The sequence below is a fragment of the Orbicella franksi genome, chromosome 1 (genome assembly GCF_964199315.1).
Source record: "Orbicella franksi chromosome 1, jaOrbFran1.1, whole genome shotgun sequence".
In the NCBI taxonomy this organism is placed as follows: Eukaryota; Metazoa; Cnidaria; class Anthozoa; order Scleractinia; family Merulinidae; genus Orbicella; species Orbicella franksi.
In genome coordinates, this window is record NC_138145.1 from 35388243 (window position 1) to 35404578 (window position 16336).

General features: G+C 38.3%; 2 protein-coding genes and 1 long non-coding RNA gene across 3 annotated transcripts in view; 2 read left to right on the top strand and 1 right to left on the bottom strand.

Moving 5' to 3' along the window:
* The window catches only part of LOC145494996 (uncharacterized), a 48797-nt gene extending 33956 nt beyond the window's left edge, over positions 1–14841 (top strand). Inside the window, exon 23 of the mRNA XM_081474603.1 lies at positions 14661–14841. Within this exon, the coding sequence (XP_081330729.1) occupies positions 14661–14841 (181 nt within the window). The remainder of the gene's footprint in view (positions 1–14660) is intronic.
* On the top strand, positions 8317–10424 carry LOC145480875 (uncharacterized). Its single transcript, XR_014048569.1, has 3 exons — positions 8317–8404; positions 9392–9513; positions 10364–10424. It is a non-coding gene; the product is annotated as an uncharacterized LOC145480875 (long non-coding RNA).
* On the bottom strand, positions 9410–14141 carry LOC145480765 (uncharacterized). Its single transcript, XM_081459094.1, has 4 exons — positions 13214–14141; positions 11933–12262; positions 11618–11690; positions 9410–10671 (listed from the first exon to the last, which is right to left on the bottom strand). Exons 1-4 carry the CDS (start codon positions 13925–13927, stop codon positions 9410–9412), a joined length of 2379 nt encoding a protein of 792 aa, XP_081315220.1. The 5' UTR covers positions 13928–14141.
* Positions 14842–16336: the final 1495 nt, after the last annotated feature.

Here is a 16336-nt window from a genome sequence, read left to right on the forward strand (position 1 = left end):
CAACTCGACAATTGAGTGAAAAGTCAAGTTTGTTTTGGCGCCTTGTTTGTCGATTTTTTGCAGTAAAAGTGAAACAAACGACAAATATCTTGACATCTTTAGAGCATTACATTTGAAATAATTACGCCAACAAAGAGAGGTGCTCTGTGCAAAAGTGTGATAGTTAGGCAAATCTTAAGCGTCACAAAAAGCTGAGTCTGATTGGATTCCCTTTGCCGTACAGAAAACCCAAAGACTGACTAGTTGTGAATTCTGAATTGAAAACCTCCACTGTCATAATTAATGAAATATTTTTTCGAATGGATAGCAGCAGTTGTTCGAACGGCTCAATATTTTTCTGAATGGATAACTCCAGCCATTCGAATGGCATTCCTATTGATGTTGAATGCATGACAAACAGCAAGCGAACAATTTTTAGCCATTTGAACAGATACCTGTTGGTGTATGTTTTCGTGCGAGAAGTCGTAATAAAAAAGAGATTCAAAATCTAAGATTTACAGTTGAGCATTTAATTGTTTATTCAAGAATGAACAGTGTGACTATCTCAACATTACCGGTGAGTGAAGTTTTTGGCCGGTCAAGTCACCATTTTGGCCAGACGTTGCCTGTTGACCGGCCGTTATTTTCAGCCCTGGATTTCTATGGGTGATTAAGTTGAATAATCTAATTGTTTCACTATAAATCTACTAGTCGTTCCAAACTTCATGTAGTAAATCCTCTTATTATATAAACACCAGTGAAATACCAGGATTTCTCCTTTTACTAAAAAAATTATATCTTCATCGCGCACAGTGAAGGTACTATTTTTATCGTTCAAGTGTGAGGATATTGGTGACGCCATGGTTACTAACATGATAATCCATTAAACTGAACTAAGATGTGTTGCGGTGTGATTGAAACATCATCAGATCTTCCTCGGAAATCTTCGATTATCTTCGGAAATCTTCTGTGATCTTCGGAAACTTTTGGAAAATGTTCCAAAACGTTTGTCTGGCCTTCAGACAACTTTTGGAGAATCTTCGGAAATCTTCGGAAAGTGTTCGGAAAATCGTAAAAATATTTGTCATTGCCATGTTTATATAATAAACAGAATATTACATGCCCACTTGTGGATACGAATTTTATCTTCTGGTGTTCAACTCAATATCTCATGAGTGAGCACAGTGAACGAGTGAGATATCGAGTTGAACACGAGAAGATAAAATTGGTATCCATGCGCAGGCGTGTAATATCCTCTATTTCACAGACACTTCAAAAACGCCAAGAAACTGCTGTCATTGGAGCTTTCATCTCCAAATTGGGCTGGTACTACAGCGTTTTCACACCTTGAGCTATTTTTTGAATTACTACTGGCGTGAAAATATGACATCACCAGCCACGCCTCCTTCCTGTCCCCAAATTGAACCAATAAAATCTTGCTGTACTGTCAGTTATTCAAAACGTTGGAGGAACTGGACTCATCATCCTCGGAATTTTCCGATACAAGTTGCTATTTTCTTGATTCTTATTTGGAATCAACGTTTCGGAAAGCGAAGCTGAGGATAGTGACGAAGAAACAGCTGGGGCTGAATGCAAAAGTTCTGGTAGTCAATGGAGGACAACACCAAAGGCAAAAACTAATGGTAAGAGTAAGCTTGCATCCAAAACAAAATCGCTAAGTAACCAGCAAATGGAAGAATTATCATTGTGGGTTATTTCTGATGAAGAGGCTAAGAATGTGGAAAGCGAATTACAGCTTATCCACGAGTCTTAAAATTCTCAATGAAGGAAATTTAACTTTTCCGAGAGAAGAACTCATTTGATCCTTTGGACAAAGAAGTGTTGTAGTTGAACTTCCTTTCAATGTAAAAACTTTCTTTTGTTCCAAACAATTTGCATGATTGCCGGCCATGTGATTGAAAACACTCTATACCATAGTTCTACTGTTAATTAATTAAAATACTTACTTTGGCCATGTGTAGTAGCCAGTGAAACTCCTGAATGATTTTATTAGCCAGTCACAAAGGACAAAGACAATGCAAAGAACCAGTCAAAACACGAATGAATACATTTTTTTCTGATATCCAGAATGTATTAATAATCAAGGCATGTTTTTGCTTCTTCACTGACGGCAAGCAACTCAAAGCGTGGGAACTTGACATGATTACCCTTAGAAATCATGCGCTGCCGTCATACATGACGTGATTACCCTTGTCTTTGACATGATTATTGTATAATCTGCAGCTAGATGATGTCACAGGTGCTGATTTCAAAAATTCACCGTATGCTTATTCCCAATCAGAAAAGAGATAGTGAGTTCAATGTATAATTTGTGTAGGTATTGTTTTCATGTACCTGTAATATCTACCATATTAGCCCAACATACTAAAATTCTGGAATGGTTATGAGGCCTGGTAGAATAAAACAAAGGAGTTCTGCATTATAGTTGAAGAATTTAATACACAGAAATGGAGCTGGGTAGCCTCATAAATAGGTTGCAACTTGTAGAAGTCCTGGTACTGGTTTGTACATGAACGTTAAAGATCCTTGACAAGAGTTATAAATTTTAAGCTCTTTATTTAAGCTGGAGAATTGCAATGTAAAAGGAACTGCATATAGTTTTTGAAGTCGTGAAATACTGAGTAAGTTCTACCAAAATAGAGGCCGTAGCCAGCAATGAGCGATGGAAATCTGGTCATAAATAACAGGCTGACATGATGGCTGGCCTTTAACTGACTGGCCCTTTTAGTCAAGGAACTTAAACTTTACGTTTTGATACCAGTGCATACAACTCCAGTTTAAGTCGCAGCATTTCATCAGCGTCGACTACTTTACCATGCATTTTTAAATCTCTTTCACTCCTTTTTTATTGATCCTTGTATTGGCTAATTTTGAGGTAAGTTCTTTAAATGTACCACCAACAATTTCATCACTTGTACATTCGAGGTTTAGTAACGTGGCAATAAGAACCCTTAAGTCAATCTCTAAACTTTCTTTGTTTTTTTACACAGTTCTAACACATCCGCAGAAATGTTGATTGATACTTGCGCAAGTTGTTGTCGGTTGAGAATTCTTGCACTTCTATGTCCACCGAACGCAAGGAATGAGTTCTTCTCTCAGAAAAGTTAAATTCCCCCCACTGAGATTTTTAAGACTTGTGGATAAGCCTAATTCACTAAAAAACCCACAATGTTAATTCTTCCATTTGCTGCTTATTTAGCGATTTTGTTTTGGACGCAAGCTTACTCTTACCATTAGTTTTTGCCTTTGTGTGTTTTTCTCCGTTGACTGTCAGAACTTTTGCATTCAGCCCCAGCTGTTTCTTACTCACTATCCTCAGCTTCGCTCTCCGAAACACTTGATTCGAAAGAAAAATCAAGAAAAGAGGAACTTGTATCAGAAAATTCCGAGGACGACGAGTCCAGTGCGTCCGCCATTTTAATAACTAAACAGTACAGCAAAAAGATTTTTATTGGTTCAACTTGAGGGCAGGTTGGAGGCGTGGCTGATGATGTCATATTTTTGTGCCAATAGAAATTTTAACAAGAAGATCTGTTAGATCTTAAAACCGCGCTTTTAAAATTTAACTGTTTTCTTAGCACTACAGTTGCAACGCAGTGTACATTCGAAAGTAATCCTTGATGATTCATTGATTACTGTAGACATCACATCACTTGATCAACACAGACTGTACTATTGCACCATCAGTCGTAGCCGTTGCGAAATCTCCGATGACGTAATAGTGTTAATCTGGAACTTTCTTTGGGATATGTATGGGCATGAAGATACGAACACTATTAACAACAGCTTTCTTTCTTAAAAGTCAAGTTTAAATTTAATATTTTCCTTGAGTAAAGGGCTAGCAAAGAAGTCACACGAGTCACATAATTCAAGAATTGCGTTATCGACGGCTATCTTTAGTACGGTGGTTATTTCCCTACCAATGACGTAATCATTGCATGTCCTGACATGTTCTTTGCTTGGCTTGCAAATATTTCATTTTCCTTCCGATCTATGAACTCGCTGCGATGAAAGAGCCAAAGAATTTACTTCATTTGCCTAAAACCACAAGAAATACTCGCAAACTTGCAAATAAATTAATGACCGTCGCTTCTGGCGAAATAAACTTCCAAAGTAAACACGATCTTATTAGTCACGTAGCGAAAGTGAAAGCTGCAGCGTTAACGCATTCCATGGCTGACGTAATACCTTTTTTTAGCGTATTTATTAATCCCTTTGAATCCAACGCTTCGATAAAACCAAAAGAAAATATATTTTACCCACAACAAAGGAAACAATATCCGTAAAATTATCCGTGTGTTAATGTTTTAACAGCTTCTGGCGGAAAAAACATGACACGTTGCGTGACTCGGAATTTGGCCGAGCGGCGGTCACGAGCGTTTCATTACTGGACCCCTCGATCAAATTGAAGCCCGCGTTGCTAGTAAACAGCGGATAATTTTGAAGGAAATCTGCTGACCAAAATTGTGGGGGCTTCGAAGGAATGTGTAACATGTGAAATTCGATCTCTTCGTTCATGTGGCTTGCGTGGTGTTTGTTTTTGTCACTTTTGCGAACAAGGTTAGTTAATGGCACTGTTTTCTTTAGGGCAAAACGTATTATCGTTTTGGTTTTTGTTCCTGTAGGGTTTTTTATCTTCTTTCTACCTCCCGAAAGCAAAGTTTTCAATCGGCAAAGTGGCCTTTTCAGCGAGAAGCGACGTACGTTCGATGAGTGTTTTGGTTTAGTGCCGTGAATGATACTTCTAGTTCTAATCAGTTGCCACAGGCCGATTTCGTGTTTCAGAGTTGTTTTGCCTCAGCCAGAGTACATTCGTGGACTTTAAACTTGCTATCCGGCCCTTCTAGTCGAAAGGATGGCTACGAGTGTGGATTCGTTCGAAGAAAGCTTTGGCTATCTGCGTTACCGGAACCACTCAAACTACAGCCCTCGATCTCTTCGACAAGGGATGTTTGCCACCAATTTCTGCTGTCGGGTGAAAGAACGCATTTTGGTATGGAGTTAACGCCTATTTAAACCTTCTTTGAATGAAAGCTTATTTTAGTAGTGGGGAAAAGGATGACAGCCTAGCGCGAAAGGTGGTCAGGTTTGCGATGTCGACAACAGGCGCCGGTGAAGCCTCCGAATGTTTGATATTATAGCGGAGAATCGAGACAGTTGCCACAGGTGAGTTTTGACATTTCTGTTTTGGTAACTAATCGTATTATTTAAATAAATAAAACATGAATGAACAGACGCCCCGTGAGTCCCACTGGGTCCACTTAAAGATTGATCAATGTCGAGATTGTTGAGGAAAAGCATGCATTGCTTATTCGAAGAAAGCATCCTTCATAATTTCTTTGATTTACCTTTACCGTTCTAATTGCTGTATATATCAATCGTTAAGTAATGCAATGTGTTTAAAGATTCTTTGTGTAATAGTTTTTGAATTCTAGAAATAGAATCCATTCGAACTAGACGAACTAATATACACGCCGTTTTGCAGAAGTGTACAAAAAGCGCGGGAACTTTCCTGTCGCCGCGCCGCGCGGGCACTCTTATTTTCTGATCCAAGTAAACTTCTTCCGGTCGTCGAAGATGCCGAAGCGAAGGTATCGTTTAAATTTGTTTTCGATTATAAATGAAACTTTTGGTAGTAGTAAACAATTTGTGTTTTCCACCTTCTTAAGAAATCCATACTTTCGCCGACCGGCCAAATTCGGTAAGCCAAAGGGCGTCGTTTTCGACGAAAATGAAGTTGAAAGGTACAAACTTGATCTGCATTTAAATTTTTTGTTTCGTAAGGTTACTGATTGAAACCAAACTTTATTGGTTAAATTTGATTATTTGGTCGTAAAATTTATCTTAGAACCCCAGAGGAAGAGGAGCGTGAACTTCAGGAAGAGTTGCGGAGGAGGGAGGAGCTGAAGGCGAGACTGGAGAGAGAGAGAGAAAAAAAACTGTCAAAAAAAAAAGAAAATCAATTTGTAAAAAAGAAAAATTTGTTTTTCTGTGCCTTTTTAGACCTTGCATTAGACCAGAATGTGTACCTTAATTACCTTTTGTTTAAGTTCATTAATATTTTTTTTACATGTGACATATCTTCTAAAACCAGCTTGATGTGTGTTTTCTTGGTTCCAGTCAGCAATGACAACGATGGATGCTTCATGCATGGCTCAGTTTAAAGTTACTTAATATCCACTAAGAATTGTGTATTTTAAAAAACAAAGGCAAATTAAATTTGATCCAAAGGTAGATTGAGCAAGAACAGATATACATGTACTTTGTACTTAGTCACTGACCATTTTGTTATTGGCTTCTGATAAAGTCGTGAACTTTTTTATTTGTGAGGAATGGTTACCTTCTGTTCTTTCCAAGTAAGTTGGCAACTGAGAAAATTGGCAGCTAAAACAGTTCTGCATCAGACAGTTAGCCAGGATAGTAAATTTTGCCTGCTTTTCTTATGGTTTTCTATGGAAATAGTTCGGGGGCTAAACAGGTTGTACACTATATGATAGTTGCTATTTACTGGCTAAGGGTCTGTCTGTTTGGGGAAAAACTGTGACTGAGTCAGAGGTTACAGTGTTTCACTTCACAGACCACTCTAAGCTGGTAAAAAACAATTTTCATTTTTCCTCTTTCTCGATATTGTTGTCCTGTTCAAAAAAACACATCGGCTGCACGTTACCTTGACTGTGGTCAGAGATAGGAAAATCTGGACTTTGTAAAGAACCAATATCTGATTGCAGTATCTTTTACCCTGCCCTCTTGAAAAAAAAACAACTTTATTTTACCCATTATGAAAAAATGAAGAATTATTTAAAATATGCAACTGCATTACATGTACCATTAAATTAAACCACAATTTTAGTATAATGTACTTTTAATCAGTTGTACATTGAGTGATGTTCTTACTTTTGTTCACATGGATCGATTAGCAATGAACTTGCTAACAAGTTAACAATACAGTGTACATTAACAAAATTCACTGTTATGGAAATCAACCACATTGGTATGTAGAAAATTAATGTTCTCTACCAGATCTTTAGGCATACAGCCAACATCTTTGTAATAATTGGTTTCACTGAAACCAAATTAAGCCTCCCACTGTAGGTACTAGCTCAATTAATGGCAATCTGTAACTCATGGCCACAAACAAATTGAATTCTATCTGCGTAGCATTGACTTTAATAATTTAAAGCTTCACAGAAGTTCCTCAATTCAAACTGAAAACTTTCCAGACTACAGAAAGGCAAACCTTCCAGCATGAAACTTGCTGCTCATCACACATGCAAGAATCGTGATTTTGAAAAGTTGTTCCTAACATGTATATCTGGTGCAACTGTAAATTGATCGCCGCATCGACATGTTTACACATACTCCAGCTAGACAAAAACTGCCCTGAAGCCCTTTTGTTCCCTCCTATATTTTCTCTTTTAGTTCAATTTCAGGTGAAATGTAAATTACCTAATTACAATATTTCTAACCTCAGCAAACCCAACAAACTCTATAGTTGTCTAGTTAAATACATGTATCTAAATTGTCTTTTTTTTGTCAATTTTGCATTTTTATTAATACACTTTGTTTGGTACCCTGAAATTTATTTTGGATATTTGTAGTATTGGTTTCATTCTCTCTCTCATCAAGAACCAATGACAATGGTTATGCCAGATTTTCAGGGGTCAACAAAATTTGTGATAGGAAATGTGAAAGTGGCATATTATTTAAATAATATTTTGTTGTCAAAGAGTTTTAATTAAGGGCCCATTTTCTTCCTTTGTGGTGGCATGGTGTTCTCATGCTTAGTGTGCTTGCCTCCGCATTGAGCAATCCAGGTTTGAGCTTGGCTAGTGACTATGTGTTTTGTTGGGTTAACTCTCACACAGAGAGATCCTCGCCCATGTGTATAAATAGGTACCAGAGAATTTAATGCTTGGCGGTAGCGCAGTTCAAAAGAGAAACAAACAACCATGTTACATCAAGGATGAAAATGGGCCATTAAGTTTGACACTACAAACAGTTGTGATTGTTCTTATTCTTCATGAAGAACTAGCTTGCCCTGGTTTCTCTTTCTAGGCTTGTTGAAGTTGGTCAACGTAGATTGGCTTTGGAGCCACTGACTTTTGGCCACCAGTGCCAGGCGATCACAGGTGTTCTGTGTTGTTGCGTACATCCTGTCGAGCTTGTTGACCACTGGGTGGATGCTTTCTGAGCAGTGCTCCGCTTCCATTCCAACAGTCCCCATTAAGATGGCTTTCTCAGGAACGTGGAATGTGAGAACGTGAATTTCCTAAGCAGGTTGGTTTTAGGGAAGTTTATAGGAAACCAGTGGCCAAAGCTAGCACATCTTGCTCCCAGAATAGCAACTTCATGAGGGCACAGAGGAGTACTTGCTGAGTAAAGTTTGAAACATTGGGACAATTTGGTGAGCAGAGTTGATATTTTGCTCATAAGTTTGTGGTCGCTAAAGACCTGCTTTTCCCCATGTTTGAGTTTGATTTCAATTGGCTTGAAGATGTGAACAATTTGTTTGATGTGAATGGGTTGTAGAATTTTTGCAACGTCATTGCCAACCAAAGCGCCCTTGTGATAAATCTGACGCTTCAAGTTCATTTCATCCAAAGTGTTATCAAATTTTGTTTGGAAAGGCCCCTTCATGACGTTGATTTTCTGATTGATGTGTGCCAGTTCATCTTGGGCTGCCTTGAACTGTTGCTGATGTTGTCTACCTTTTTCCTGCTGCTTATCCCTGGTTCTTCTAAGTTCCCTTGCCTTTTCCCTAGCCTTCACTGCCTCCACTGTGTGATTTGTAAACCTGTTAAGTTGAAATAAATATATTTGTAGTCCTTAATTCAGACATTGTTTGACTTTCACATGCAGTGCATAAGAATTTTATTTTAACAATCATTCATAGCAGAGACCCAGATTTTAAGGTCTGTCTTAAAATACTCTGAGTATGATTTCTAAGAAGTTCAAAGATTGGAACAAAAGTTTTAGTACATCCTTTTTTGATGCAATTCTTTTATGAAGCAACCTTATTTTAGACTCTTATTTAAGTGGGGCATATTTGGGCGGATGAGGTAATGGGTTCCTGTACACTCCTGAGCTGAATATTCATTGTGAAGCAGAGATCATGCAAAAATGATGTAAGAAGGGTATTGAGTACATGTAGCATGCAATATGAACCTCCCAAGCTACAGGTGTGTGAGGTAGTTTTATTGTTTTAGAACTTTATACAACCTACAGGTATTTTAACAAATCTGGTTTTCTTGTTCTGGGAAATACAAATGTAGCCCTATCGATTGCAACACCAAAGTTTTTTTAGTTTTATTTTCCTTTTTGAAATTCTAGTTAAGCTTTGTACTTCCCTATAAACCTATATAGATTTTTGAAACTGCATATTGTTTTTCAGATATCATTTGGAGTGACCTTAGTACCTTCTGCCTTCCTTTTGATGGAATGCTGCTGTTTCATTTAAGAATGACTGAAGAACATCTTCTGCATTACTAATAGCTTCATTAATTTCTTCCAACTGCTGATGCTGTTGAAGGCACTCAAGGTTCAAGGTTTCTCTTCTTTGGAATGCTTCTGCCAGTTCTGGGCATGCCTCTCCATCTGCCTCTTTAATGGTCTTGTCTAAAACAAGAACTTCATTTTCAACAATTTCTAATGCCTGCTTTCCAAGACCAAGAGATAGATGGAGGGGCATGCATGACACAGACTCAATGACAGGTCCAGATGCTTGGAAGATTGGTTTGGACTCACAGTTATGACATCGGTTTGCTTTAGCTTTGACTGAACCACCATTTACAAAATCTTCGTTATCGGATGACATTGATTCAAAGCTGCGAGGAGAAAACTGTTTTATGCGATTGCCATTGGAGGTACTATTCAAAATCCAGGGTGTGTGTGGCTTGCCCTTCTCGAGATCTTTAATTGTGGCATGACAGTAGTTGCAGAAGTACGTGCCATTTGGACCTGTTAGACCTAAAAGCCTTGCAATAAATTCCCAGTCTCCTCCCAAACTCAGCCAGCATTTAGTAATACAGCACTCCATTCTTGTACCATCAGAACTCTGCAAAGTGGATGTTTCACACGTTGAACCAGTTATTTTTTTGCAATAGGAACAGTGTTCACTACAATGGTCACTCTGGGGATTTTGGATAAGTTGCTGGAGCTCCATTGGCCAATTTTGCATCCCTTTGATTTCAAAACCTTGTTTCTCATTTGCTTTGGTACAGGTACTTGCACATTTTGGTAGATCCACCTTTAAGTTCAGTTCTGATACATTAGCCAAGACTTTTTGTGTCGCCTCAATGATTGGACCAAAAACCTCTTTTATGCACTCGTAATTGTCTTTGTCCCCTTCAAAAATTGCTAAAAGGCGAGCAGTATGAACCGAGTGTTGCTCCCTGCAGTTGAGAAGTTGCAATAACAATTTGGTGGATTTTCCTCCCTTGTCACCGGAGAGAAGTGCCCATAAAACATTTTCAGGAATGTTGCTTTTCTTCATAAGGAGACCACTTTCATTCAGTTGAGCCACAGTTTTGGTAATTACATCAGAGATGTTTGTCACTCGAACAAAGGACACTTTCTTCCCAGAAGAACTTTCAAAACTTCCACATTCATATTGAAATTCCATGGACTTCAAGTGGCTGCGAATTTTCCTCTCTGAACCAAATATGTCATATCCTACAGATTAATGAAAGAGCAGACCTATGAGAGGGTTTATATGCTTAGGTGAATTTATAGAATCAACAGCAATTTGTCAGTTTGGTGTCTTGACAGTGTACTGGATCCCTGGTAAGAAGTCTTAACTATTGTTTCTGTGAAAAAGTGTATATCCAGTTCGAGCCCTTCCACTCCAAAATCTGAACTTGTCCTGAAAATTTGGTGTTATGTCAAGACTATATACCCTGGCTGGTTTTCTTTTTTTCAATTCTCTATACCTGCCTACATGGCATTGTAAAATTGTTAAAGAGAATAATTTAATATACTTATTTCTCCTGGGAGTGAAACGATTTAAAGCAAACATAAGTACATGTATATTGGAAGAGCCCATTTTTTTTTCTACTTTCAGGAAACATATTATTTGTACTGTAGTTGTGCTTGTCATTATCTTTTTATATGAGTTTTGTACACTACCTGCATTAGGTTTACCTTGACATCGCACCTATATTAAACAATTAGATTATGAGCTCGAGATTTCTATCGCATGATAGTCAATGGGCCAAAGGCCGAGCCAACTATCACACATAGAAATCGAGAGTGAATACATGTAATCTAATTGTTTTAGTATAAATCTACTAGTTGTTCAAAACTTTATCCAAGTCCTCTTCAGAGACACTCCAAAAATGTCAAGAAGCGGCCGTCATTTTGAAACAAGGGTGCACTGCTATGCTACTCACTCTATCGCAGAATATATAGTGAGTAGCATAGCCAATCAGAGAACAGCATTCATGATAGAACACTGGTAGATTTATACTAATAGTTTTTAGGTAGTGTACAATGTAGATAAAGTTACTTTGCTTTTCTCACTTCTGTATTGGCATTGTTGAAATAGCAATGAATGATGTACATGCCTGTTTAAATGATGTTAGATAGATAAAGTGTGTTGTTTGTATACAACTATGCTTACCAAGTGCTTCTTTGAAGGTTCTTTTAATCATTTTCAACATTTCCATGGGCATGTGAGTCTTAAGTTCTGCAACCTAAAAAATGAAAGCTGCTTTTAATTTATTAGAGACATGGCCTTTGTGTATAACAAGTTTTGCTTTTGAAGTCAGTGACTTTTGTCTAGATTCTGCAGGTGATGTATTTTATAAACTGGTTGACAGAACTTTTGATTGTCTCATGCACTAGTGCCATATTGTTATTCTATTTTTTTTTATTGATGTAATAAATTATTGATTATACATAATGTAAATTTAATCATTGAGAGTGTAGATTTTACCTGGTTCAAAGTGAATGACTGTATGATGTTTACTCCACCTTCCTTAAATGAATTGATGAACTGTTGTTGTTTTCGGCGAATAGAAATGGCTGTCTGGTGAATTACATCATTTTCTGCTGTACTTGTACATGTACTTGGTGATGACAAATTTTCTGCAAGTTTTTCAATGACCTGGCTTCTCTTTTTCAATGTACTGGCAGATGCACTTGAGCTACCTATTTGTGGCTGACTAACTCTAAGTAACTTCATTGGTTTCCCTCTCTCTTGATGGGCATACACAAAGCCGTCTTGACTTTGCCCAGTCTTCTTTTTGAGAATGCTCAAAAATACCTTTTGGAGGTAAACAAATTTTGGATTAACAATCATAATGATTTTATGTAATAAAGACATGTAGCTATATTGGGTTTGTGAGAATTGCTCACTTAACGTTTGATAGCTTTTTTTTTTGGCTGAAAATATTTTTCAACAGATGGCACAATGCCAAGTCCAATGTTTAGATATTGTGTAGCTTCTGCCTAGATTCACTTTATTGATTTGCTCTTCCTTACATTATCAGCATGATTTCTCACTAAGATTGTATCACTCATTTTTAGATAGCTCCTGTTGAATTTTCAACATTTCCTGTACATGTGTATGATGTCAAACGAGTACATTCTGTCCCATAGGGTAATTCTTTGTTTTGTTGGGGAAGACTGAAGTTATGTGGTGTGCGGACCGCCGAGGAAACAGTAAGAACCAATAATATCCGTGTTTCCATCAATAAGTTCTCATTTCTGTACATAAAAGCTTCAGAAGCTGTTCATGAATCCCAGTTTGGGGATGTGACGTGGATTTCTTTATCAAACATTTGAGTTAAGGCCTATTTTGATAACATTTCGACTTCGTTTGTTGATAGACGAAATGTCCGCGCGTGAAACTTCGTCCATATCTTTTAAAACAAGCATTTCTAACAGGAGCTTGACACCCAGATTACTCTCTATGGAGAGTCTAATGAACGGAGTAACAAGGCCAGATGCCTTCCTTCTTTTAGTTTCTCACAAATTTGAGATAACGTATATGTAAGAATTGAAATAATTTGACGGTAGCTATCCGCAACAAAGTCGATGACGCATATCCTGTCCACAAATACCTATAAAACCAATTTTTACCCCAGCAACTTATCTGTCTCAACTGTGGACTTGGGTATTACAATATCATTCAGTTCAATTGTACAATATTAAAAGGTGTGATTTATATGCTGTAGCCGCTCTGCGTGCAATAGACTGATGAAATTTAATTTACCTGCTCTTGTGGTTTGGTGACTGGCGTTCTTGGATCTTGATCATTCTGGAGTGATTGAAGCCTTGCTTTTAGGTTGCTTAAGCGATGTTGGGCAACTTGGTTTTCCTCCAAAAGTTTTATTTCCTTTGAAGCGAGCTCTTTAGCACGGTCGGAAATCGCCGCATGATGACCTTCCCACGAGCGTTTAGACTTGAAGAGAACTTTGTAAGAAAGAAAAGAGTTGGAAAGAACTGTTTCGTCGAGATCACTCAGCTGTTCGGGGAAGTCGCGTCTTAACAAGAGTTTCCAGAGGATGTTGAACTGGCAAATTTGATTTGCATAGCTGCAAGTCTGTCGCAGCCTCGAAACGTCTGACACGCTGAGAAACCCAGCGATAAACAAAAACAAGTCTTCGGGTAAAGTCACAAGAAGCGATAACTCATGGGAAGGCGAAGTGCTTCGCAGTAACGCAGTCTTGCGATTTTTCCGAGCTACTGTCGATTTGTTAATACAGGGTTGTCCTCTTGAATTAACTGAAACGAAATATTTGCTGGCGTTTGTTGGGCATTCACGCCACCGAGTTAAATTTCGTCTACACGAAGCACATAGGTCCTCCTGGCTTTCAATTTCTTCGACGTTGAAGCATTTACGTACATCTTCGACGATTTCCTCAGAAATACGGAACCAACGGGAAGTTGTTTTGCTGTTACAAACGTAACATTTCCGTGAAGACATTTCACCACGCAAGTTTCCCAAACAAAACAATTAATGGGCTTTAAAGTTAAAAATAACCCCTTGATTTTATTTGCAACATTCGTCACGCTAACAAATTTCCCGCCAAAAGGCGCGCCTGGCATTTTGTGCGTGCGCATAGTTTTTTACATTTTCATGCTGCCATACAAAAGAACAGACCGCCGTCTTTAAGCTGCCCGGGCGGAACGCTCGTGCGGTCTGCGTCTGGTCACCGACAAAAAAAAAAAAATAAACCACGGGTAAACCTAGAACCGCGCTCGGCCCATGGCCGCGCGGTTAAAAATGGCTCAAGGTGTGAAAACGCTGTAGCACCGGCCCAATTTGGAGATGAAGGCTCCATGTGATATGCTCCTGTAAAAGCTAACAAATACTAATAATGAGAATTGGTCTAGTTATAAAATTTTGCTTATAAACAACTAATCATTGACATAGCTTATCATAAGATTTACTGATGATACATTGCTGGGCACGGTCCAGGATTCAATATGTCATGTTAATTTCTTTTTCACATTATTTTGGATCACACTAAATTATGGAAAAATTTCGTTTTTTGGGCATCTTGCCCCTCCATGCACCTATACAATGTCGAGAAACTGATATAGCGTTGTAATATTTTTTTTTTGTAATAAGTTGGCTTTGACAAATATTGTAGATTGATCGGGTTTGTTCCGCAATGCAGTTATTTAACTTTTTGTCATCTTCTAATCCATGATAGATATGAACTGATGTCTGAGTGCTGGAATGAAGATCCATCCTCTCGTCCCAGTTTCTCTGAGTTGATTGACCGACTGGAGGTGATCATGACGAGGAATGTACCATATTGTGACTTGAACAAGCATGATGAGTCACGCTCCTACTACAACCTGCCAGTTAAAGCTGATGAACACAGCGGATAAGAAAGTGACAGAAAGTTCTAGAGGATAATGCACTATGGACGAGAACTTAAAACTTTAAGGCCATATTTAACTTTAAAAAGGAAAAGAAAAATTACCATATGTGCATGTAATCCAGACTTCAATCCTAGAGAGATCAACCGGTAGTTAGGACAAACTCAAGAATTGCACAGATAACCATCTTTTGTCAAATATTACAAACAAAAAAAAATATAAGCCTTGTCTCTATCCACTTCTTAACTCATATCCATTCAATGTTGTCTTAAAATGTTGGTAATACATGAGATGTAATTTTAGATAAAAAGAGAGAGAGAAAAAAAAACACAACATCATTAAGAAGGAGGAGGTAGGAAAGATAGAAAGGTAGCTAGGCGTTGTTAGATTTTTTCTTGTCTCAGCAGTTCTATCAAGGACGGTTATTTAAACTTAAACAAGTAAAGTTATGAAATAATTTGAAACATGCACCTTATGCCTCGATGTGCTAGTTGTGTACGATGGTAGAAACTGAACTCGGAAGCAGTATTGAAAATGGAGGGGCATTAATCATGTTAACATTGCTAGCTGCTGGTTGCCTAACCAGTTGGCTATTGACATTAGTGAAGATAAAAAGCTGAATTTGAGACTGCTACATATCTTGTTGTAGCTAATTGTCTGCCAATATGCTGGTTTAAGCTTAAATATATTAAAATATAAGTTAATGTTACCTGTGTTGAATCTGACTTCATTTGTCTGTGGTTGTGGTTGCCATTGAATATGAGGGGACTGGTGTGAGGTCTGGAACCAAACGGATGCAGGAACTGAAACAACCGAGGACCATTGTAGTAATTTTTATAATGTTGATGGAGAACGCGGCTATGAACAGTGCAGAGCAGCTGGCATGAAGAGCAGTGAACTCACAGGTTAACAAAGAGGGGGTAGACATGAGAAAGGACGTGGGAAAGGCAAAAACAGAAATCAGTAAACTAGTTGTGAACGGGCTAAGAAAAACGAGGGTGTTGCGCACATTGTCAGACTCACAGTTAATGGACCAGAGTAGGCATGACAGTGTAGCCGCTGGGAATCTACACGTGCATAATGATGCCGATAAAACGGGAACTATCATTTAAAAACAGTGGCTGCACTATATCTCTCCACAGTTTGGCCAGACTGGAAGCATCAGCACAACTTGAATTACTGGCAGGAGATAAAAGCCATTGTGTTGGCAAAATAAGAGGGTCAGAATGGGATGGGGAGGGGGGAGGGGGTGGGGTGGGGAGGAGAGGCACAAATGTCAGTCATCAGTTCAAATTTTGATTGTCTGTCAGTTGTCAGTTAAGTGGCTGTTACTAATTAAGTGAAGACCTAAAACCTCTCTTAGGGCAGTTTCCTTCTCCTGTGTATAATGCGCACTTTCTGGGAACAGGTAAACAGGTATAAATCACATAAATAATTGTCAGTAAGGGTCAAATTGGGCCAGATCAAGGCAGATCATAGTCTCCTTCACAGCCATTATTAGGGT